Source organism: Simochromis diagramma, unplaced genomic scaffold, assembly GCF_900408965.1.
Source record: "Simochromis diagramma unplaced genomic scaffold, fSimDia1.1 OVJJ01000216.1, whole genome shotgun sequence".
Classification (NCBI taxonomy): domain Eukaryota; kingdom Metazoa; phylum Chordata; class Actinopteri; order Cichliformes; family Cichlidae; genus Simochromis; species Simochromis diagramma.
The window spans coordinates 1646334-1671304 of record NW_024386883.1 but is presented as its reverse complement, the minus strand read 5'-3'; the positions used below and the strand labels follow the sequence as shown (position 1 = coordinate 1671304).

Sequence of the window (24971 nt, the reverse complement as noted above, 5' to 3'; positions counted from 1 at the left end):
CACGGAGGCATCCAATATATCTTGCCTTCCTGACAGCAGCTGCTGAGCCTCCTCTCTCCTCTGCATCTCCTCTTTATCAGGCCTGCTGTTGCCAGGCAGCTCCAGATTCTCATCTTTTTCTGGAATAACTAAGGGAATGCTGTGAGGGGGGGTGAGGGGGGGGTGAGGGGGGGGGGGGGGCTCGTTTGCACAGGAAGTGGTTCTTATCATAGCTCAGTCTGGGCTTGCGTCCCCTAAAATGGGCATCATGACAAGTGGAAATGGCTATTTGAGGATTTCCCATGTGGTTTTGTATTTAGGGTAAAGTGACAGTAGTAGCCTTGTGGTTTGTTTTGGTTTTCCCTTGGCATGGGTCAGAGGTCCATGGGAGCCTGAAGATGAACACAAGTCAGTTAAATACAGCAGTCAAGGCTGGTTCTGCTTTCTCTCTCCTTCTTTCTCTTTAGGGAGGCAAGTTTATTTTACCTTTCAAAGCCCTCTGCTCTTCCCCACACGCTCTTTTCTCTGTCATGCCAAACTTTGGAGAAAGCGGTCTAACACAGGCAACCAAGAAACCTGCAGCACTCCGGATTTTTTGCCACAGGCTGGACTGAGCTCAGAGGCAAAGCTGGGCACGGCTCCCGTGCTCACAAACTCACAAACACACAAACACGCATGAGCGATGGACTCTCGGGCACATTCATTCCCAGCTTAATAATCACGAAAGCTTCTTACCTTTGGCTGCTGTTTACAGGCTGGCCATTGACCCTGTTGCCAAGGCTGAGTTTTAATCTAAATAAGTGTAACCTCCGTGTGTCCATTTAAATAATGCTTGTAATTATTTGGGAGGTTTTGTGTTCTCGTTAACCTTTTCTTTTTTTGCCTTTGTTTCCACTGTGGGCTCCCCTCATAAAAGTGGATCCAACTGGTAAAGCTGTGAAAATGCTTTATCTTTTAAAAGATAAACACACCCAATTTTAGTCACTTTGTTTTGATTCGGTGCAGCTTCCCCTCAGTGAAGCGTGGCCTTTTAAAAAGGTTAACTCCACAGTCAGTTTTTCCTTTTTTTTAAATTTTACTTTAGTCAAGCTTGCACCACAACACTCAGAGCCAACATCCACATGATCTTAAGCCGGAGTTCCCCATCCAATCAGACTCTAAATAGCCTGCATTTATGTCGCGCTTTTCTAGTCTTACAGGCCGCTCCGAACGCTTTAATCCTACTTTTCAGCGCGAAGAAAAAGAGAAAAAAAAAGCATCTCATTAAATGAACTTTGTGGAAACAAAGCAGCAATTAGAGGTGCTCTCTTTTAAATCGTCTCAGGGCAACGGCATGTATATTTTTTGCATGTGACTGTGTCCGGGAGTGGTGTGCTGAATGAACCCAGCTCAAACAAACAACCCTCTTTGCCATCTTTAACACTCTCCTCCCATTTGTGTAGTGAGAGGGGGGAATGGAGCAGTTATTTAAAGCTACTGAGAGGAATGCTGGGGACTGCACCCACACCGAGCAGAGACCCTGTAGCTGTAGCGATTAGGAAGGGTAAATAGAATAACATGGCCTCCGCCAGCGCTGCCTCCTGCCCTGGCCTGAGACAGAGCACCCTGCAGACATTACCTGCCACGCACTCCAGTGCTGAGTATCTCACAGCACAGGTATCTGACATAATCTCAGCAGAGCACAGTCAGCACTCTTACCTGCCTGCCCTGCAGTCCTTATAGCCTGGGCTTTTAGATAGTCATTAGATGACATCATCTGCACTGGTGCCAAGATTCTATCTGACTCTCTTGCTCTCTTTCCACAAAACGTATGTGCCAGAGGGGCGTGATGGGGTAACGCTGGATTTGTGCCCGCTAAAAAGCTGCGCAGTGTGGTTGCATATTTCCATGACATGTGAAAACCACATTGCGCAAGGCAGGGTTTGATTTAGATCTGGGAAATTGCGGCCCTCCCTATACTCAGACTGATCCCCCTTAATGACGGCTGCTTCTGTTTCTCGGGAGCAGTCGTCGTTGTCATCATCCCGTCTCTGTAATGTTAACAAACTGTTGTTTTAGCCTTTATGTGTGTGTGTGTGTGTGTGTGTGTGTGTGTGTGTGTGAGAGAGAGAGAGGTAATGAAAGCCTTCAGTGACAGTGCTGGACTCTGGCAAAGGGCAGCACTGTTGTTTGGATAGCTGAAAGTGAGGCCGTCCAGAGTTTCTGGGGGTTGATGGAGGAGCGGGAGCTCTACAAGGGGGAGAGTAGGAGGAGAAGGAGGAGGAGGAATGTGTACGCAGGTTTGTGTTTTCATAAGGCGGTGATTATGTCATTTACTCCCAGTGTCTGGCTCAGCTGCGGGAGTCTGACCCACTTCATGCGTCGCCCCTTGCTTGGCGTGGTATGTGGTCTCACAGTGCCAGTTGACGGTGGGTGTATTTGGGGACGTGGTTTGATGGTAAAGGGAAGCACGTCATATGATGATAGCCATTCTCTTCTTCTCGTTTTAAACACCGGCTCTTGTGGCAACTGTTTATGGGAGCCGGTGTTGTTTAGTCACAGTTCTCTCAGGTCAACGAGAAGAAAAAAATATAACCAGAAATAATCCTGGAGGCACTTTTTAAAAGACGAGAACAGGGTCACGGGGTTAAATCTAGTTTTCCACTCGCAGGCATTAAGCTAGGTTGAGCTTCACCACTTTCATATTCCATAGTAGAATGAGACCACAGAGGCCATGAAAAACAAAGAAGCAGTGTTTATGTTTCACTGTGAACACTAAAGCTGACCTATTGTACCAAATATTCAGACTTCCTGCTGTAATCTTTGTAGGCTCCTATATTCTGGATCAGGTTCGGCCTTGACTGTGGATGGATGGATTTAAAAGACTGCCCAATCAAGTCTGACAAATTATGTTTTTTAGTGGGTTTGCAGTTAGTTTACTTAGAACCTGATTTAGTGGCAGTACCCTCAAGCACCCGGCTGTGTTTGTGGAAACTAAACAACTGCATCTGAAGCCAAGCCAAGCAACAGCCAATTAAGAGAAAGCTGACCTGAAAGAAGGGTGGCCTTAAGGCACCTTTTAAGGCTTAAATGGCTTGTTTTGGACCGTGGGTGAACCGAGAGGCTGCATTAAGGTACAGTATAAGAAAAATAAGCAGTTGTGACTCATATAAAGCTACTGACCCACTCTACTGTAGTAGAGTCCAGGACTATGAATATGGAGCGATAAATGAGGAAAAGGTCCACTTTAATAAACCACCAAGTGGAATTTTCATAAAATATTGATGAGAATTACTCACTACGTGGAAGAAATATAAAAAAAAAAAAAACATGTTGGAGTACATTTTTAGATATTTCTACACTCAGTTTGATGTAATCATTACTTCCACTGAAGATAAACACCAACTACCAACTGTGTCATGCTTCACAATTACTCAGTAATAATTTGAAAGCTCCACCAGTCTAAAAACAACTCCTGGTGGTGTCGCACTCTGTATTCCTGCAGCCAATAAGATCTGGGCATGTCGACCAAAAACCCATCCAGGGACTGAATCACAGTGAAAGTGACTCAGCGGGAGTCATCACCAACTTTCAGACGGGTTAGCTTGCTAAGTTTGGCCAGAGGACAGTAGTGAGAGACGGGGACAGATCGGGCCATTGTATCATCTGTATGGCTCAAGATTATGTGGGGTAGCTTTCAGTTCAGTGAGTTGCAGTCTGTAGGACTGTAATTTGTTGTTTTTGTGCTGGGAGGGTGCGGCTGCGGCTGAAAGGACGCCGTGGAGGGAGGGGGCTGATGATGCGTCATCTCCAGACAGACAGAAGTGAGTGGGTGGGTTTTTCACAGGGTACTCAAAGGGCAACTCTTTCTTTGTTTCTTTCTTTGTTTCTTTCTTTAACATCATTAAACTTTTCAGATCTTTCAATCTGATCGAGTCTTTCTGGGCTTTCTTTGGACATTATTTATGTCTTTCTCGTTACACTGGGCTTGCTTACGTAGGAGCTGAGGAATGTACCAATCTGTTTTTTTTTCTTAAAGAAATAAGTGTCTGGGAATCGCAATAATCCACTTATTTTTTAGTCTGTGGATTTTACATCTCTCTCGTGTGGCTTTATTCCCTCACTTTAACATGTACTCGATATACATATATAATAAATACACTGTTTGTTCCCTCTCATTTGTCCATCACTTGAAGTGCTGATGATAAGAGCTTGAAGACAAGGAGTCTCCCTCCTGTCTCTTTGTGCTGTTCGTGTCTTTCTTCTGAAGTCAGCGGTGGGTGGGAAAATTATAAGCTTCCTGACTCTTGGAACGTACGGGGAAGCTGGCATTCAAAATTAAATTAGGTTTTGAAAGCATAACAGCAAAGCACAAGGTCAACTTCAAATGCTTTCTTAGCTCCACTCCAACCACATTTTGGAAAGATAGATCAAAAATATGAAATGGCAGTGCGGTGTGTCTACATGATCTGAAGTGAATAAAGTTATCTATTAAAAACTTTATGTGGATCGATTTGGCATGGATTAGCAGTGAGTAATGTTGAAATCATGGACTGTTCTCTACTTCTTCAGTTGTTTTTTTAACATGTGGAAAATATTGTTCATGATAGAGTAGTTGCTTCAGATGCACATGTTCCACATCCCGCCACTGACACAGCCAGCCCTGTTCATGCCTCACATTCATCTAGACCACCAAATAACTCTTAAGCACGTTTGATTTTTAATAACACACCACCTCTCGGTTCAGGAATGTGTTAGATCTGTAAAGACAAAGGTGTGGTGGAAAACAGAGGGCGTCTGTCTCCGAGAGGCTAAGCTAGCTGACAGACAGAGTCGCTGAGCGATTTTGGATCATAAATTCTGCCAATGAACTCCGAGGTGATGATTTAAAGGGAAAGTCCGCCGGAGAGTAAAACCCTTTGTTATGATCTCAGCTTTTAAACGTTGTGCCCATTTCAGCTTGTAATGTGGTGCAGTCGCTCCACCGCAGCAGCATTCTGAGGAGGCGATACACCCTTGACTTAATAGCACTCTCACACAAACAAACACACCCACTTACAAACAAAATCTGCAGGAAACATTAGTCTGTGCATGGCTCGAACTTAAAGGAGGAAGATGTGAAGCGGAGGTTTGTGCGTCAGGATAATAAAGGCACGAAGTGCAGGTGTAATACCACCTGCCGTCGGAGCTTTAACTTGATACGTGACTCTTGTGACCCTGGAAACCTTCCTCACCCCTGAATCCGAGCAGAAAGTAGCGCTCATATTTTCACTTCTGTCATATCATGAATAAACACGAATAAACACGTCACCCGGTGCCAATGGAAGCCAGGCATGCGCATGCATCACACTGACTCCACTGTTTTAGAGATGATGTTATATGCTTAAGGCCATGAGCTATTCAAAACCTCCATAGTTCCTCCTTCCTGAACACAGACTCAGTCATCCAGAGAATGCTGTTGCAGAATGCACTTTGTGCTGAGCCCTCTTTGCTCCCGTATACAGTCTTCAGGTTCCGATGGATTTGACATCATATACCTAAATGGTCCACTGAGTGATAAAGCCTCCTCCTGCAGAGTTTTTTTTTTTTAACACTTGGCTGGTTGTTATGGAGGCATTTTTGTTTACCATGGAAAGGATCCCACGATCATCTACCAGACTTCAATAAAGTCCTGAAACAGTTGCATCTTGGCTGCTTGTGTCGTCTTGCTACCCAGCAGACATCATGGCAGTATCTCTGGGCAGTTATAGCCAGTTACGAACACCTAAAAAACAAATTTATATGTTTATTTCTGCTGTTAAGTTAGGCATTTTAACACTATAACATGGGAGCTCAGGGGCTGACCAAGTTTTAAAGCCTGTCTGAAATGGCTTCTTTGAGGATCTTCAGATTTTTGCTCTTTCACTTTGGCTTAATTTGAAATTTCCAGATGTTGCAGGTTGTTGTTTTTTTCTGTTAACTCGGACATTTCTGTTTAAAGCGCCATGAAATGCTTTTTGTAAATAAATATATGGGTTTTTTTTCTATGACATTACACAACAAAACGCTCACAGCAGCATGTAACACATAGAGAAGAACATCTTAATAGTTGTCAAGAAGCCCAAAAAGGAAGGAATAAGGTCATCTGCAATATCACAGCTGATGATATTTCCTACATCTATAGTCTCTCTTGCTGTTTAGGTGTGTCCGGATTTGATTTTAAAATGAAATTCTCTTCTTTTTTTTAAACTACAGTTTAATTAGAGCTGCAGGCTCACCTCGTCAGGAGTATATTTTACAACCTTTCAAGGGTGGAGTTTGTTCCTTTAAACAGCCAGAAGACACAAACAACAGAGTTTTCCCTCCAAAAACTGGACTATCTGTCATAACAAATCAACGTAGAATTGTCATCTCTGTATGCTGTGAATGACCCTTTTTTGGCGTTTTTGACTGTTTTTCTGTTTAAAATAGATAAACCAGTGTGTTTCACAACTCAGTGTAAAAATAGACCGGTCACAGAAACAACAGATGTGATATATATAATCATGCACCAAGCAGATGATGTGTGTTATCCACAGAGTATTGTTTGTGTAATCAGCATTGTTGCATGTAGCATGGCGCAGCGTCAGGCTAAAAACATCAAGAGGTTTTATTCACAGGAGTCCAAGAAATTCAACTCCAGGTATGAAAAATGTTCTCTCTTCTCTTTTTTGAGGAGCTGGATCATGTCTCATTCAGACACATTCCCAGCTCAAGTCCAGACTGTCTACAGTTAGTCGTTTCCACAGCCTCTGTGCGTTTAGATTGTGTAATCTAATGTAAGATTCGGGGGAAAAAGTCCTCTGGCTCTTTTTCTGTGTCTGCAATCTCAATTTTCAAGGCCCTCATTTTCCCAGTTTCCTCTCATTCGAAATCCAGTTCTGAGATGAAATGTGAACCTTGGAAACTGGAGCTCTTATGTCAGAGTTAAGTAGTCTTCAGTCTGTGCCTGAGCCTTTCCACCTGATTCTGCATGTTGCTGCCTGCACCCAGTCCTAGTGGTTAAAGTCCTCTGTCACAAAGTGTTATAGGCAGACTTCCTCTGAAGTGTCCATGTTGCTTCAGTGTGAAAATATTTTATGCCACTTGTTGGGTTCTTTCTTGAAGTTCTTTCATTTTTCTGCCAGACTTTCACCATATGAGGATGTCCCTGCTGTGCTTAAAGTGATCTAGTCCCCTAATTACCCCACAGCCCAGACTCCTCGGCAGTCCGCAACTAATTACTTCCACGTGTGCGAACCTGGCTCAGCAACAGTGAGAGGCCTCCTCTCCTCTCCTCTCCTCTCTCCTCTCTCCTCTCTTCTCTTCTCCTCTCCTCTCCTCTCCTCTCCTCTTCAAAGTTAATGTTGTAGCGATACAGGAGTGGTAAGCTCTATAGTGAATGTTTGTTTGGTGAAAAATGGATTTGAAGTTTTGAGTGATTAAGCAGAACTCATGTAGAAGAGATGGTGGACTCTATATTTAGGCAGAAGTCTGAAGCGGTGGTGAGGAGGAGGAAGACAACAGTGTGTGCATTTAACAAAGAGGCTGTAATTCAACTTCAAGTGACACGAAAAGAGACAAAGGAGGAAAACACGGCAGGAAAATAACCGAGGGGAAACCATTCTGACAAAGGGAGTTGCATTAATAGGAGAAAAGTTTTGGATCTTGGTAATCAAAGGGAGGGTGTGAGGAAGTGAGAACAATGGAGCTGAAAAATGAAACAAAAACATTGTGTGAACACCACAAGTGAGCACCCTGTCATTTGAAGTCTAGTTTCTTTCTTGCTTGTTAGAAAATAACAGTTGCTTTCATCCAGTCAATTTTTTTGGTTTGTTTTCTTGACTAATTGGTTGGTTTATAACCTAAAAAAGGGCTTTAAATGCAGTCGGATTCTGTTGTTCAAACAGACCTCTAGCTTTTTTAAAATTAATGAATTGGTCAACATTTTGGAAAGCACACACATTCCTTTGGCAGAGACTTTGATGACAGCTAATAATACTCAGATTTTTCTCTTACAGAAAAGACACATTAAAGACACAAGCGCAGCATCATTAAAGCTCTTAACCTGATGAGTAGTGTCCACAGCTGCTTTTTAACCACAAACCTCTTGGAGTTTCCACAGGTTGGTGCCAGCTGCCTGATTTACTATCAAAATGTGTGAATTTATTAACCGACTGACTCCTTTTTTAAGCTCAGACACAGTATTTCTCTTACCGAAAAAAAATTCTTATGTAATACAAGATGGAAAGCTTAGACTGCCTTAAAGATGAACATCTTTATGCGGCACTGTGGAAAAAAAATGGTGCACTTTATCAAACCGCTGAGCCCTGCCTTGAAGAAACACGCCTTTATTTTTTTTTAACTCATTGTTAGATTACTGTGTGAGCATCATCATTCAGATGTTTCGCTCTAACAGTCACATTGTTATGCACCCTATATACACCTTTTCTGGATGTGTTTAGTTATAATGTGTCATTTTCCCAAAGCATCTGTTTCATGTCAATCATACTGCCGTGACATCATCACGCAGCTGCGGCTGCACACCTGTGATGTGAATCCCCTATTCCATCACATGAGATGATGCTGATGACTGCTGACGTACGTTTGACTACAGTGAACTTATTATCATGTTGCAAGAAACCAGTTTGAGATGTTTTTAACTTTGTGGCATGGGGCGTTATCCTGCCTACGCTGTTGACACAGGACAGGATGGTTCCATGTTTTCATGTTGAGACCAGGCAACATCTGCTGCAGTGTCTCGTGACACCTTGTGCGTTCAGAGACGCTCCTCTGCATACCTTGATTGTAACAAGTGGCTGCTAACATGACTGCTGCCTTCCTATCGACTTGAAGCAGTCATTCTGCCTTGACCTCTTACATCAACAAGGCATTTTCTGCCACAAACTGGATATTTTCTTTTTTTGGCTCATTGTCTGTAAACACTAGAGACGACTGTGGAGTAAAATTTCAGCAGGTCAGCAGTTTCTAAAGCACTCAGCCCGTCCGGCACCAAAAACCGTGGCAGTTTCAAACGATCTTTCTTTTCCTATTTTGATGCACAGTTTGAACAAAATGTATTGATTTGGCTCCATGTGATTGGCTGATAAGATTAAACAAGTTGCACTAATGAGCAGTCGAACTGCTGTGCCTAATGAAGTGTCCAGTGAGTATTTTTTGCTGTGTGATGTAATTGCAGCACATTTAATAATAACTGTCTTGATTTGCTCTTAAGTATACGTGTGGCTTATGATGTTAATTCATAATTGCAGTGCATGTGTTTGGAAGTCTTACTGACGCTCAGGTATCACAAACATTTGGGATGTTACAAAGACCTAACATGGATCGAAGCACAATAACGAGATGGCCTTCATGACTAAGCTTTCACTCCCACTTCACTAGCTTGTTTGGGTTTTATCTTTCTCTGTGGATTCATCACTGCTTGCTGTTTTCTTACAGTCCTGCTCTCTCTCTCTCTCTCTCTTATCTCTTTCCTGCGATTGTTCTTATTGTGGGAATTTCAACAACTTTGCACTTAAATAAACACAGCGGGGAACCTAATAAACCTGCAGTGAGTACTGTATATGCCTTTAAGGCCAGCCGCTTTCCCACGAACTTCAAGATCTTTCCCATATGCCACAGTGAAGCCGTTATACAGATCAATGACTTTACCTGCTTTCTTGCTCGGGCCGACTGGCTTCAGGGACTCATTCATTTTTTTTATAGTGGCACGGTTCAAAGTGAAGATTTTACGCTGCCCTGCTTATGCTGCAAACCCGTTGGTCTGTCTTCCATACTTATGCTGTACATTACTGAATCATAAGGCTGTTCACATCACTCTATGAAAGATCATATAAAAGTCTGCCTCTGACTCAGGGGATCCTAAATCAGCACTTTCAGTCTGACAAAACTCATGAATACATATTGATGGATTTCAAAGTATGAAATACTTGTATTTTAGTGAATCAATGAATTCATGCTTTATCAACTTATATTTCTAAGACTGCGCCTGTTGCCTTTTCCTCTCTGCAGTTGTGTGTCCCTTGACGTGTTTGAATGGAGGAGTATGCAGCTCGAGGAAGCACTGCCTGTGCCCTCCCGGCTTCACCGGTCGACTCTGCCAGTTTCCTCTTCAGCAAGCCCAGGCAGCGCGAGGCAACGAGCAGCCTGTGTACCCCGTAGCTTTAAAGCCAGACGGCCAGAAATTTGTGGAGTCAAGCATAAGCCGCAGCCAGTTCACACACACGTCGTCAATGTCAATCTTCAACGTCCCCTTATCACAGCCGGGGCATCACTCCTCAGAAGGTACCTATCGTCTGCCTCATTACTTCTCACATTGTAATATCTCTTCTTCCCTTTCCTTTCATATCTGATTTTTCTCTTCCAGTGCAGTTTAATGTACGTGTTCACCACACGCCAGACACCTCCGTAATCATTCACTCACTCGACTCAACGGATATCAAACCTCCTCACAAAACGGGGACACGCCAGGTCCTGGTGAGGCGCAAACCAAAGGGGCGCTGCTTTCAAGAGACCACGCCCAAACAAGCCGTGAGTTCAGTTGTAAGAAGTTTTGAACTTGAAATATAGATGCGTTCCTTGTTTTCCCTATTGTTAATATTTCTCGATATTGGTCTTTTAGTGCAACAGCACCCCGCTTCCTGTTCTGACCAATCAGGAGGATTGCTGTGGGAGTGTGGGGAATTCATGGGGACAAAACAAATGTTATCAGTGCCCCAAATTACCAAGTGAGTACCTCAAGAAATGTCCTTTTTTTACCAGCTTTGTAAATGTCACACATCTAGGGTTTATAGCTTTCATCTTTATCTACAGTATTAAGATTTTTTTTTTTTTAAATCAACATCTTGTGTGTTCCCGGGAATAAAATTACTGTTTATTGAGCCAAAAATGTGAAGCATTCCCACCAATTTATACCTTCCACCTTCTGAAATTATGGCCCTGGATTAAAACAATCACTTTGTACCTCTATTAAAAAAACGAGTGTCTGAACGTCTACATGAAAGTTAGCGGTAAGGTGGGGGAAACGGAAGAAATTATGAGAATTACACACAGACAGTGAGACAGAAAAAGAGAATGTGGAAAATAACCCTCTAGTTAAGCATGTTCCTATGGGCCTGCCCAGTTCAGCGCTGTCATCACGCTGCAGAAGATCAAATTTCATGAAAATCTTGGCTACTCGTGCTTTTTCCACTCCGCTATTATTCCCTCTCTCAGTTCTGGCTTCAGACAATGTGGCCTTTGACAAAACCTGATCCTGGTTAGTCTTTTAAAAGCTGTTTTTGCAAAAAGTGCTATCTGTTTTGTTACACCTGGTTGTATTTTTAATCTTTTTTTTTTTTTTCTTTTTCAATGAGATGATAAAGGTAAGCTGCGGTGTTGCCTCTGTTTCCATTGTGATTTCACAATGTGCAGTGTTTCCACGGCTCTGTCATAAAACTGCTTTGCATGTTTTTACTCCCTGATGGAAAGTTGAACAGTAAGAAGGAGGAGGAGAATACCGTGGTTTATTATTTCAGGTCTCATGAAAGAAAATTTAAGGCAGTTCTCTTGCAAGCTACCACCCCAAGACTTCAAACAACTATGATTAGAAAAGAAAACAAAAAGAAAGGGAAGGTTTGTCCAGACCTAAAAATGGAACTTAAACTAAAAAGTATTAAAGGAACATTGATCTGTATAAGCACACAATTAGACAAATACATAAAAAATGAGAAGTAGCAATTACTGAGACATAAACGTGCAGTTTTGTGCAGATGAAAACTTTTTTTGTCCCTTCAACCTGAACCAATCGCAGCAGATGGTTTCTTCCTGTTAAAAGGGAGTTTTTCCTTTCCACTGTCACCAAGTGCTTGCTCTTGATGACAGTTGCTCAAGTTTGGGTATTTGTCTGTATTATTGTAGGCTCCCTACCTTACAACATAAAACTCCTTGATGCAACTGTTGTTGACATTTATCACTATATAAATTAAACTGAATTGAACTGAATTGCAGGCAATAGTTTTTAACCATCCCCTTCAGTCTGGTGTCTATCTCAGCTGTCATTGGGTGAGAGGTGTGGTACCCTCCAGATAGGTGGTCCGTCAAAAGGGGTTAACACAAAAAGACAGACACTCATTCATGCACTCATTCACGCCTATGGGTGATTTAGAAACACCACTTCCACAGTCCAAACTCATGTTTCTGGACTGCTGTGTCTTTGGACTGTGGGAGACCTGCAGAGAGCCTCCACAGACACTGGGAGACAGCCCTGTCACTTAGCTCGCAGTAAAAAGGTGCTTTTCCCCAATTACTGATGTTTAAACTAGGACTTCTGTGTTTTTTCCTATCAAGAATTCAACTCCCACACCTCTACAATAATTACAAAACTATTCTCACTTTTCTCACGCTTTGCTTGAAGGCTTTGATTGTGTGACAGTTGTTCAAAAAGTCATGGAAGCGGTTTTGTTCAGAAAAGAGTTTGGGAGGGATGTGAAAAAGTGTTGCATGAACAGATAACCGGGGCCACTACATTCAAAAGAAAGCTCTCATTTCCACCTGCAGTAAGCTATAGGTAGTGTAGGAACTTCCTCCTGTTCTACCTGCTTGTGTGGAAAGCTGGAGGTGTGTAGAACAGCAGCCAGATCACTGGGCAGAACAGAACAGGCATTACAAAGGATACAGTATTGATTGTCAGACACAGCATGAAAGGAGAGGCAGGGGTGGAGCTGGGTTGCAAAACAGTTTGCAGATCTGTAGCAACAGTAGGGAGACACTAAAGCCTTATATAAGATTTACTGATGAGATTTAGACGAGAATACCTGAGGTACAGGTGATGTGGGAGTTTCACAGCTGCTTGATTAGTTGTAAAGGGCCGTTGTAGTATTTGAAGTATAAAAAATTGCAACTGCGGTGCATTTACCTGGTGGGTGCCTAAACATTTTGTATAATTTGATGTCAAACTCTCTGCTTTTCATATACCTTTACCTGTGTGCTCTGCTGTGTCTTTCCTCAGATGCATCAGTCAAACAGAACATTGTGGAAGACTATGGCTCTACTTGTCCCCAAGGCTATAAAAGATTCAACAGCACTCACTGTAAAGGTAAACTAGAGCCGTGAAAAGTATTTTCCCCCTTCCTGAATTCTTACTTTAAACAATAAGTGTTAATATTAGAGATGGACCGATCCGATATTACGTATCGGTATCGGTCCGATACTGACGTAAATTACTGGATCGGATATCGGAGAGAAATTAAAAATGTAATCCGATCCATTAAATATCAAAAAAGCACCTCACAAAACTTGCGACACGGTGTAACTCAGCTCATAACCGTAGCACTTCGGAGCAGTGTGCATCATGTGATAGAGCGGCTGTGTGTATTTGTAGCCTCGCTACCAAACCAGCATTTCACCTCCGAGGAAGTGATCCCAGAGAGAAGTAAAGCAAGTGTTTAAGTTCATCTCTGAATGTTTGTAAAGCATTCCCACGTTAAGCTTAACAACCGATATATGGAGCGACTGCCTCTTCTTGCTGCTACTTCAATCATGAAACTGATTAATGATCAGCTGATCGGCTTTTCTGTCGCGAGTCTGTCTCTCTTCTTTATTTTTGGCCCACTTTGCACCAGAAAGAGGAAAGCAGTGGCTGAACAACAGCAGCACGTTTAAGCTTGATAACAGTACCAGAATAGGAAGGATGGAGTAGGTTTAAGTTTATTAGACTGATCAGTATTGCTGAATTATGAAATATTTTGGGTGCAGTGTATTTTTTACATACCGGTATAACAGAATAGCTTCAGTGTTGTTGTTTATTTAAACTTGAGTATGAACTTATACAAAATGCAGCAAGATATTAAAAAACAGTTTTATTGATTAAAAAAAACACTATATCGGATTCATATCTGTATCGGCAGATATCCAAATTTATGATATCGGTATCGGTATCGAACATAAAAAAGTGGTATCGTGCCATCTCTAGTTAATATTTGACAAAGATAACCTGGGTAAATAGAAAATGCAGTTTTTAAAATATGACCTTAGTTAAGTTATCCAAACCCTTTGTGAAAAAGTAATTCCCCTCAGTAATGAGGGGCTTTGGGACTCTAATGAACCACGGTGAGAGCCATTATCCGTAAATGGAGAAATCTTGGTAGAGTAGTGAAGCTTCCCAGCAGTGGCCAGCTGACAAAAATTACTCCAAGAGCGCAGCGACGACTCATCCAAGAGGATCTTCAGGCATCACTTTCCATCTGTCAAGGTCAGAGTTCATGTTTCAACAATAAGAAAGAGACTGGACAAAAAAGGCAGCCGTGTGAGAGTCCAAGGAGAAAACCACTGCTGACCACAAAGAGCACAAAGGCCCGTCTCAAATTTGGGTCACTCCATGTCAAACCAGCCATTTATTTAGAACATTTCTTGCTTGAGCGTCATCTCGAATTTGCGTAAACATTTTATGGCCCACAGTTTGATCACACACAGTTTCATGTAATAAGGTCAGTGAATTTTTTCCTTTATATATTAAATGTTTTTCAGGGTAATTTTGCTCTCTTTTTTTAATTTGCAAAGTGTTCCATTGACCCACTCTCAAACCATTTTTTCACACATTAAAATCTGAGCCAATATTTGAACATGAATATTTCAAAAACAATTAAAGATAAAGCGTCTGGACTTCTTTAAGTTGCTTGAAGACCAGCAAGTCCACCGTAAAGGTTTTGGACCTGCCTAATCAAAGTTCGATTGAGATGCTTTGGCATGACTTCAACCTGGCCGTTTGGGCCTTCAGTGTGGCCCGTGAAAGACTCTTTGCCAGTCATCACAAACACCTGACTGCAGTTCTTGCTGTTCTTTAGGGGTCAATTACTTTTTCACACAGATCCAAGTAGGTAACATAATTTAAAAACTACATTTTGGGTTTACTCAGGTTGTCCTTGTTTAATATTAAAATTTGCTCAATGAGGTGAAACATTTACGTAAATGTGCAAAAACAAATTTAAAATTCAGGAAGGGGCCAAATACTTTTTTACAGAATCCAGGAGTCGCTTATAACAAGGAAAAGAACAGTTTAAAGCCAAGTTTAGGAGTTGTTTCTGCCATTTTAATTTTAATCTTATCTTTTCTTCCACCTGACCCTCTGACCCTGAAGATATCAACGAGTGCTCCATGCAGGGCGTCTGTCAGAACGGAGACTGTTTGAACACACTGGGCAGCTTCAAGTGTTCATGCAAATCTGGTTTTGTCTTGGAGAGAAATCGATGTGTTGGTGAATATAAACCCTCTCTGGCTTTCTTCTCTTCTCTGCTTTGTATTGCACAGCCACAAAGCACAAGACATGAAACAATCGTTCCAAACGTGTAATGTACTGTCGGGATAGATTGCCACAACGCTTTTCTCCTGTGTTAGAGTATCCCCCTCTGGGTCAGTGCTTCCGGATAGCATCCAACGACAGGAGCTGCAATTACCCGCTGCCGACCCCCCACACCCAGGTGGTATGCTGCTGCACAGTGGGCAAAGCCTGGGGCCGAAACTGTGAAAGATGTCCTGAGGAGGGCACAGGTGAGTCAGTTTACGGGTTTTACTTCCTGCCACGTCGAGCGTCGTGTTCGTTTTTGTCACGGGGACATCAGTCCACTCACTGCACACCAGCATAGTCTAGAAACAAAGTTACTTATTTATGATCAACAGAGAATTCCTCTTTAAATAAATAATCATTATTTTCATTTAGCTACATATATTTTAGAGATTTTTCCAGGTCATTATGCAGCTCAGCTCTTCATTCTTGATGACATGAAAGTTTGAAATAGAAATAATAATAACAAAAGAAAGCGTTCGAGCTTTCCATTTTGTTGCCCATGCTTGAAGATACAGTTTGCTGCTGTGTTTGATAATTAGTTAAAATAGTTGCACAAAATAAATCGTTACAGCTTCTCAGATGTAAACAGTTTCTGCTCTCCTCAGTCTGATGGGATGAATAGAATAAGAAAAAAAAAGCAGGATATTTTGAACTGTTTGGCCATTAAGTGAACTAAGTAGAATATACTTAATTTTCTTTTCATAATTTAATTTAAAAAGATAAACATTCATACATTGCTCAAAACAAATTAAAGTCAAACTATGAAAACATATAAGAGCTCAGTGGGGAAATACACTCATGCTGGATATCTATACTGATATGGACCGGGCGATGTGTTAGGAATGAAAGGATGACACAGCATTTGATGATGAAATAAAAATGATTGACCTGCAAAAGGCTGAATTCAAAGATCCCTGAAAAAAGGTGAAAAATTATGCAGTAGGCTGATCCAGTAGGCTCTGCTGAGATTTCACTGCAGCAGCTCAGAATGGTAGTTTGTATGGCCCCCATGTGCTGACATGCCTGACAACATCTGGGCACGCTCCTAATGGGAGGACAGACGGTGTCCCGGTGGAATCTCTGCTAGATCTGGATCAGGTCATCACTGAGCTCTTGGACAGTACAAAGTGTTGGTGCCAGATAAACTGAAATAGAGTTGTTTTATTGGATTTAGGTGAGGCGAGTGTTGGGGCCTTGTGATTAGCATCTAATGATTCATCCTCCAGGAACTGCCTGCGTACTCCACATGAGGAGTATTGGGTCTGAAAATGGGTCCAAGGATGTCATCCTGATGCCTAATGGCAGTCAGGCCTGTAGATTTGTGTGTGTCCCTCTGTGTCAATAGGACTTCACCATGCCAGGCAGGGAGCACAAGGCCCAATAAAGCACATCAGGCCTTAAGGCCACCCTCATGAAGTCTGTTTCTGATTGTTTGGTCAGAGACATTCACACCAGTGACCTGCTGGAGGTCATTTTGTGATTCATCCTGTCCCTCCTTCCACTAAGCACTTGATACCGGTCCTGCTGATGGGGAAAATGTCAGCGTTTTGGGGGTTGTCTCATTGTTGCCCTTTGAGTGCACCTGGTATTAATTTCATTACCATCATTCACCCCTCTGTTACTCAACTGACCAGATCAATTATTTTTAAGCAGTGTAGTTTCTTTCTCTCTTAAAGTTACAAAATCTGCATTTTGGGATTTCCATATGCTTTTTAAACAATTTCTCTTTGCGGGGTTGGAGTCCAAAATGCAGTTTTTTGGTTGTACTTAAACATATCAACAGAGGGATTCTCCAAACTTACTATTAGTTGGCTGAACCTATTTTACAGGGTGTGAGAATTAAAGCAACATTTAAGTCCTCTCCTCTTTTTTCCTCCCGACGGCATTCAGTGGCCTTCAAAAAACTCTGCCCTGCTGGGAAAGGCTACTTTTTGCAAAACATAAGAGAGACGGTGCAAATCACCGTCCCCAGCGACCATGAAAACCAAGGTAAGTGCACAAAGAATCTCTTTGCAATTTTTAGAAAAATCTTTATATGAATCATGTGAATTGAGAGCTTAAATTTCCCTTTATTGCCGTTTCTTTCAGAGCACACCAAGAGGGTAAGATATAGTTTCTACATTTTAATACAGCAATAAAAAGCAATCGCTGTTGCCGTTTAAAAATCAGATCGTCTCTTCCAATCAGATTCATGCAGAGACAACGACAACTGCGCACCAGGTCCCCACCAGCACCACCCGTCCTCGTGTGCCTGGTAAGCGCACCTCGAGGGTCGCCTGCATGAGTCATACATATGAAAATTCATTCACTAAATGCACACTGCAGGGAACATCTGTAGACATTGTAGACTGAATGCTGTGAAGAATGATCAAACATCAGGACTTGAACATGTCATACATCCTCCTGAAGTCTGCCCACTTCATTTCTCCACAGTTATTAAACCCACCCCGCCGACAATCATCCGAATGACCCCCGGCAATGACCCCTTCGAAACACAAACAAAAGTCTTCCGTGAGTCTCAAACACAAGCCGTCAAACCAGCTTAAAAAAATCTCTTTCTATTAATCTCTTAAAGGGTTCTGAATATAAATGCTGGCTCATGTTTCATGCACCACAAAGGTAGAAAAAGCCAGCTCTCCACATTCCCCAGTAAGAGAAGATCCCCTGATGGGCGCTTGTTTCTCACAAATGACATGTTGACTTTCTCCGTGTGGTGAACAGCATTTGTCATGTGATGCACTCCATTTTTTTAAATTATTTTTTTATTGTGCATTGTTTTAGCACTCCACTTTAAAGGCTAAAACAATCCAACAAAAAAAAAGGGGGGGGGGGGGGGATAAGTCAAGTAAGCCAATCTGATCTGACGCATGCTTTGCTTTAGTGATTACCTGATGCTTTGGGGCACCGTGCATGTCACATGCATTCAACCATGAAGCATGAACCAGCCTCAAGGCCGTGTTTACAGTCTCTCGGTTCTATGGAGGTGAAGTGTGCTGGTATTTAAGAGCAGGTTAGCAGGTAAGAGACACACTCCATTTCCATGAAATGAAAAAGAAAAAAACTGTGCCGAATGATAGCAGGAATCCAAAGCACTCACAGGGCTCAGCTTTTGTGCTTCTGCTGCTTTCATCTGGTCTGTCTTCTATGCAGATGTGTGACTTTTTTTAGAGTCTTCCTTGAGTGTAATTTCTCTTTCATGGCAGCTTCAGTCGGTCGTTTTCTATTCAGCTTTGTCACTGGCTTTAATTTGGAAAAAGTCTGACGCATTTCAGTGTCTGCTAGAATGCAAACAAAGCCAGTGACAGAAAAATGTAGGCACGGCATGGACATTTTCAGCTTTCTGCATCTATGTATCCATATATATGCATGTATATATATATGATGTCGTTCTTTGTTTCCTCCTTGAAGCACCGACAGATGAATGCAGGCTGAGCAGAAACATTTGTGGTCATGGAGAATGTGAGAACAGCCTGACCGGGCACATCTGTCACTGCCATCCTGGCTACCATTTCAACCCGCAGAGGAACATCTGTGAGGGTAAGAGACAATGGTAGAGACAGGAGGAGCCAGCAGAGAGTAGTTTCTCACATATGAGTGTGAGATTTTTTTTTCAAGCAATATTTCTCATATAGGAATGGAAAGGCACAGTTTTTAGAGAATAAAAACTATTATGTTAAATATTATGTAAAAAAAACAACAACGGCAACAAAAATCTCTTTTTGAGAAATATTACAGTGGCTGCAAGAGCTCAACACATTGCAACTTACAAAATACCTGCAAATAGATTAAACACAAAATACACTGAGCATCTTCATCACTATGACAACATACGACTAAATACAGAAATACTCTCCAAACCAGAAATCAAAGGTTTCCAGGTGACACAAAGATGTGTTAAAGTCTGCTTGTCATTAATGTTTTGTGACTTTTGACATTATTAAAGTCATCAGCAGTGTTAGAATTTCAGCTAAAATGGAACCAACTTCAATTTCAAATGTGTTCAAAGGCATAAAGGACTGAACGGCAAAATGACACATCCCAAACCACAGTAAGAACTTATTTGTGCCCTGGAAACATTTCTGCTATTTGAGGCGTATTTTGAGTGCCTTGAGCTGTTTCAGGTGTAAAAATAGACACATAACAGGAATATTTTACATGTTATTTCCTGTTATAGCAGAAATAGCAGCTGTATTGAATTGTATTTGAACTCAAATTTCATGGTGCAGGCCTATTCACACTGAACAGCTACTTTTACACCTGTAACTATTAGCTCCCATGATGCTAATAGTCTGTCATGTATCTTTTTGCTGGGTGCAGCCATTTTCTGTACTTTTCAGCAAGTCTCACGTGCGTCTCCTTGGCGCTCTCAGCCCATTCTTCTTTAGCAAATCTCTAGATTTGAGCCTCCAGATTTGATGGTCTCCTTTAGTTCACCCCACAGATTCTCAATGGGATTCAAGTCAGGGCTAACAGCCTGGGGTCACATATGTTGTTGTTTTGTTGGACCACCAAAGCGAAGACACAGCTCGAGGTTTATTATTTCGTGATTCTTTCCACCTCAACAAGATTCCCAGTTCCAGACACACTAAAGCATCCCCACATCATAATACTCCCACCACTATGTTACACTGTACGGACGGTGCTTCCAGTATGGATAATCTTTCTCCAGGTTGTCCTTAGTATACTGTCTGGCTTGAAGGTGTCTCTTCTGCAGAAGTGGAGTTTTTCTTGCTCTGATGCCTCATGGTCCGTTCCTCCCCACAGTTCTGGTTTCTGATTTGGCTGAGTCATTCACGTGTCTTTGAAGTTGGGTCTTTGAAACTCTCACTAGTTTTCTTTAGAGGCTTTGAAATCTTTCACTTCCTACCTCTGTCACGCTTGTTCGGTACTGTGTGTCTCTCTTTGAATTTACAGATGATGCTTCTCAACCCAGTTCTTGACATTTGATAACTTTACATATACATCTCCTGCTTTGTGAGCATCAACAATTCTTTTTCTTTCAGTCTGATTTCTTTGGTTTTTGGCACAATGTTTTCTCCAGTTAACATCCATTTTAACTTTCTTTATTAAAAAGATAAAGCTTATCATTGCAATAAAAGGTTCAGCTATATTATTGACCCTGGTAATTTATGTTTTCTGAAATAATTCTATTATTGTGTGCAAATAGAAATAATTTATGCTTTCTTAAGGAAACGGGTATGTTTATAATTTCTATGATGAAAAACTCATATTTTTAGCCACTATGCTTTTAATTTCCTGAGTAAAAGCCACTTGATCTCGCCAAACGACTGACATTCATTCATCATGAAAAACTCCAGCCATCTGTCCCTTAAGCTTTATGAGCCATTGCTGTCTGTCTGTATTAAATATTGCTTTCACTTGACTCATTCTCTCACTCCTGTTGTCTAGATGATAACGAATGTGAGTCAGAGCCGTGCGGCCATGGCAGAGGCTATTGCGTCAACACAGAGGGAGCATACAAATGCTTCTGTCGCCCAGGCTACAAACACATGGTGCAGCATGGTAGACTTAAGTGTGTAGGTAAGTTAAGCTGAGCCTTTCCAATATTAAAATGATTTTTTTCTATATCCCTGCACTGACTCTGACCTCTCTGTGTTGCAGATGTGGATGAGTGCTTTAACCAGGACATCTGTGGTATCGGGGGTCGTTGTGTGAACCTACCAGGCTCTTATAAATGTGAATGTCACAGCGGTTTTAGGAGCAAGTCACACCGTAGTCCAGCCTGTGAAGGTACAAAAACACAGGTCATTGTGACACTGTGCATACTAGAGCACAGGCCTCCCACTGACACAGCACAGGGGTGCAACGATACACAAAATTCACGGTTCGGTTCGGTTCGATACTTTGGTGTCACGGTTCGATATTTTTTCGATACAAAAAAAATGTTCATGCCTTTTTAATTTGTCATTTATTCAAATTATAAATATATATTTTAACTCAAAAGTACAGTTTTTAAATTTAATGTTGCTGAAACAAAAGTAATTAAAAAAATAAATATATCTCAGGGCTCTCAAAATTTCAAAATCCCTGGTAGCCCTTCGGGCAGGGACTCTCCAGTTTTTGGTAGCCCAAAATAAATGTAAGTAGCCCGAATAAAAAAGAGAGCAATTTTTTGATTGATGTTTTGTTTCCTTTACAATATTATACATTAAAGTATAATATTGTAAAGGAAACAAAACATTAATCAAAAAATTGTTGAAAAACAAATTACAACATTGTATAAAAATTACAATCATCAACTCAAATACTTGGTTCTAATTGAACAGAAATTTCTATGAACTTGTAAGAACTGTGTAGGACATGAATCAGTCTGTGTCAGATCCTGAATTTGAAATTTCCACTGAAGTCACGGGTAAGAGACAAGTGGAACCAAGATCTAGGCCATTTGCTTTTTGAAGTTTGCAAAGACTGCTAAATTTTGCCAGTGGTAGTTCACTCTTTGCAACATAGTACGCTGTTCTAAACAGATTTCTCAGGTTTATTTTTAGTATGTTATTTGCAATTGGTGTTTGTTCTGGGAAAGATATTGCAGACTGAGCAATAATGCATTTCTTGCATTTCTCATGGGTTCTAATGGGGGCCTTTCTTAAAATGACTGGTCCCAGTAACAAAGGCGCTTGTCGACTCAGAAATCGAGGGAAAACCAACAACACACCCGGCAGAACATTATGTTATTTACACGGGTGCACATAAGTGGTCTGCATGTGCGCATTCGCTGTCAAAATAAAAGACGCGCACCAGAAAAGAAGTTGCAACGCGCGTTTGCGTCCATATAAAAAGCACTGTTTTTGTCCGCTAGAGTGGGATTTTCACGGCACATTCCGCACCACATCTCTGTGCGTTCATCATTTGTTTGAAGCCAGCTCACCTCCTGCGACCACTTTTCCGAGAATACGCGCTTCTTTTGTGGTTCGGACTCCTTCTGACATTTGTTTGGAGGTGGAGGAACACCAAAGTAATTGCTTAAAGGAGCTTCTTCGACATCTTTAAGAGTTCTAAACAAATGTCTGTCCTCCTCCAGAAAATCTTATGTATGCAAACACGCGTTGCAACTTCATAACTTGTGCGCGTTTTTTTTTTTTATTTTGACAGCGAATGCGCACCTGCGGACCACTTATGTGCAGCCCTGGTTATTTAGCTTGTCATATTGCAGCCACAGAAATTCTTTTGTCCAGGAAACCATAAAGCTGCACTTTCTTTTTGCCTTATAGTCTGATTTGTCATAACTTTTCCGTTTTGTGGTAAGCTTTTCTTTGGCTATCACTTCTTCACCCTGACCTGTCTTATTTGGCTCAGCAGAACTAAAATATATATCCTGCTGCTTTTACACACGCACACATAACGGTCAGCGATTCTCTGCGCGATCAACCTCTCACATGTTTAAGCTTGCTGCGGGAGATTTCACTTGTCATGTTTGCATAGTAAGCTAACGATTGATAAGACGATGTCAGAGGAATTGGTGCGCAAATTATCATCACTCACCAATCAGTGCTGTCGCTCTCTATACACAGTTCGCGTGATTGCGAAGCGAAAGCAAAAAACAAGCGCAAATTCAAACGCGATTTCAATATGTCACATATTGACAGTGGCTCGCCGATGCCAATGACATAATTACTCAGCTACGTTTCCGAAAGAATGCAAAAGCATTGACATATATTTTTCCTTCCTACAATAGCCCGACGGGCAGGGCAGAGGTCGATTTTGGTAGCCCGACTGGAAAAATCGCTAGCCCCGGGACGTCGGGCTAGCGATTTTGCAAGCCCTGTATCTGATTGAGGAATCACTCATCTTTGGAAAAGAGAGTTTATTACAGAGAAATGGCTCTTTCCAAAATAAAAGCTATACTATACGCTTCTTCTGGGCTATATTCTCAGCAGCATATTGTAGCGGGTCAAGGCTGTTTGGGGTTCTGTTTGTACAGTTATGTTTTGTTTATGTTGCCATAGTGACGGGTGACGCCTTCTCGCTGCGACGGTGTGTCCTTCCGGGGTCAGAGAGCGCTCTGTGTGTTGTTGTTGCTACGTGGTTGCGGCGCTGAGCAGTTAGCTAGCGGCAGTGTTCTTCTGCAGATGTCAATAAACGGCTGTGCTCCCTGGCTAGCTCACGGGAAGCAAGACCAAACGACACCTCCGTCTCCTCCTTGTCTGAGCTCGCCACAATATTAAACATATCAGGTCCCCATAAGGAGAATCATGTGCTAACGGCTGTCTAAATGACTCGGGTAAAGTTTGTAGCATGCATGCTTGTTGTTTTTGTCTGCTTCCACTTGTCTTTGCACTAGGATGATGTTGGGGTAAATGTGCAGTCATATTCGTTGTGTTCCCACTAGTGCTGTCAGCCTTAATCTCGTTGAAATGACGTTAACGCCACAACACGGCAAATCTCCGTTAACGAGCTACCCCTGATCGCCCCGTGTGTGGGGCTAGACGGCCAACACGTTAACAAGCTAACTGCGCTAACACACTAGTTCCCACCCATGTAATTGAGCATTGCGTGGCACATCCAACATACTGTTTTACTTTAGTCCATGACGCGCTTACCTTCAGGGTCATACGTCACATAAAAACCAAAATAATTCCAAACGCCAGATCTGAATGAGGGTGGGGGAGGTTCAATTTGCCATGTTGCAAGGTGAGCTTAACTTCTGTCTCGCTAGCTTGCCCTGCGCTCTTCCTTCTGACGATGCTGTCTGTGTTGAATGCTCAGTGGATCTGCGCTCGACAGTGCAGCCTAGGCGGAGTAGTCGAACGCAGATTCACTGAGCGCTCAACACAGACAGCATCGTCAGAAGGAAAGTTGATAAAATAAATTACAAATTTTGTATTGTTCGATACATATGCGTACCGAACCGAAAGCACTGTATCGAACGGTTCAATATCGATACGAGTATTGTTGCACCCCTACCTACTATGTGTGTTGCTACAATATGCATGCGTCCGTGCTCTACTTGTTAATATGTGCACCGCTAGACGGTGTGTAAGCTTCTCCACATCTTTTTCAGACATAAATGAGTGTTTGAATCCCGACACTTGTCCCAATGAACAATGTGAGAACACGCCAGGCTCCTACGAGTGTGTCCCCTGCTTGCCTGGTCATGAAGCCCGTGCTGGCATCTGCTATGGTAAGTGCAGCTCTGCCATACAGCAAAACTGATCACTAGTGGCCTTTTATCATCACACTAAAACTTTAAGAAAACCAAAACCTGCTGAGATTGAGACACAAAAAAGCGTGACATTCATTTGCCGCCTTGTAATTTATGGAATAAATCAAGGTTAAGGTTTGGAGTGTGCACACTAAGGACCTAAATGCAGGATGCAAGAGAAGAGTTTAAAAACAAAAAGCAAGACATTTATTTGGCTTTATTTTCCTCCCTGTGTCTGCGTCGGTGCTCCTACAGTCCAAGCACATGCACTTAGATTAAATGATAACTCGAAATTGGCTGTAACTGTGAATTTAAGCATGAATGTCTCTCTCTCTGGTGACCTGTCTTATGACAGCTGAGTTATGCTCAAGAACAAAATAATTGGATCGAAACAGTATGACATGACTGGGAGCAAAAGTGGACTGAGGCACAACAACACACAGAAGGCAATTAGGGGAAGTGACAGCACCTGGGAAACTAATCAAAGACACAGGAAGTAGAACTAAGAAC

At 42.0% G+C, this 24971-nt stretch overlaps 1 protein-coding gene across 3 annotated transcripts in view; it reads left to right on the top strand.

Moving 5' to 3' along the window:
* The window catches only part of ltbp3 (latent transforming growth factor beta binding protein 3), a 43692-nt gene that overhangs the window by 5292 nt on the left and 13429 nt on the right, over positions 1-24971 (top strand). For 2 of the 3 annotated variants that reach the window (XM_040032898.1, XM_040032897.1), the window contains exons 2-15: positions 9988-10260; positions 10343-10506; positions 10598-10703; positions 12965-13051; positions 15092-15208; positions 15349-15501; positions 17189-17287; positions 17387-17400; positions 17486-17552; positions 17732-17809; positions 18707-18835; positions 20708-20839; positions 20921-21049; positions 24321-24440. In XM_040032898.1, coding sequence (XP_039888832.1) covers positions 9988-10260; positions 10343-10506; positions 10598-10703; positions 12965-13051; positions 15092-15208; positions 15349-15501; positions 17189-17287; positions 17387-17400; positions 17486-17552; positions 17732-17809; positions 18707-18835; positions 20708-20839; positions 20921-21049; positions 24321-24440 — 1668 coding nt within the window. The remainder of the gene's footprint in view (positions 1-9987; positions 10261-10342; positions 10507-10597; positions 10704-12964; positions 13052-15091; positions 15209-15348; positions 15502-17188; positions 17288-17386; positions 17401-17485; positions 17553-17731; positions 17810-18706; positions 18836-20707; positions 20840-20920; positions 21050-24320; positions 24441-24971) is intronic. The other variant, XM_040032899.1, reaches the window with a different exon arrangement.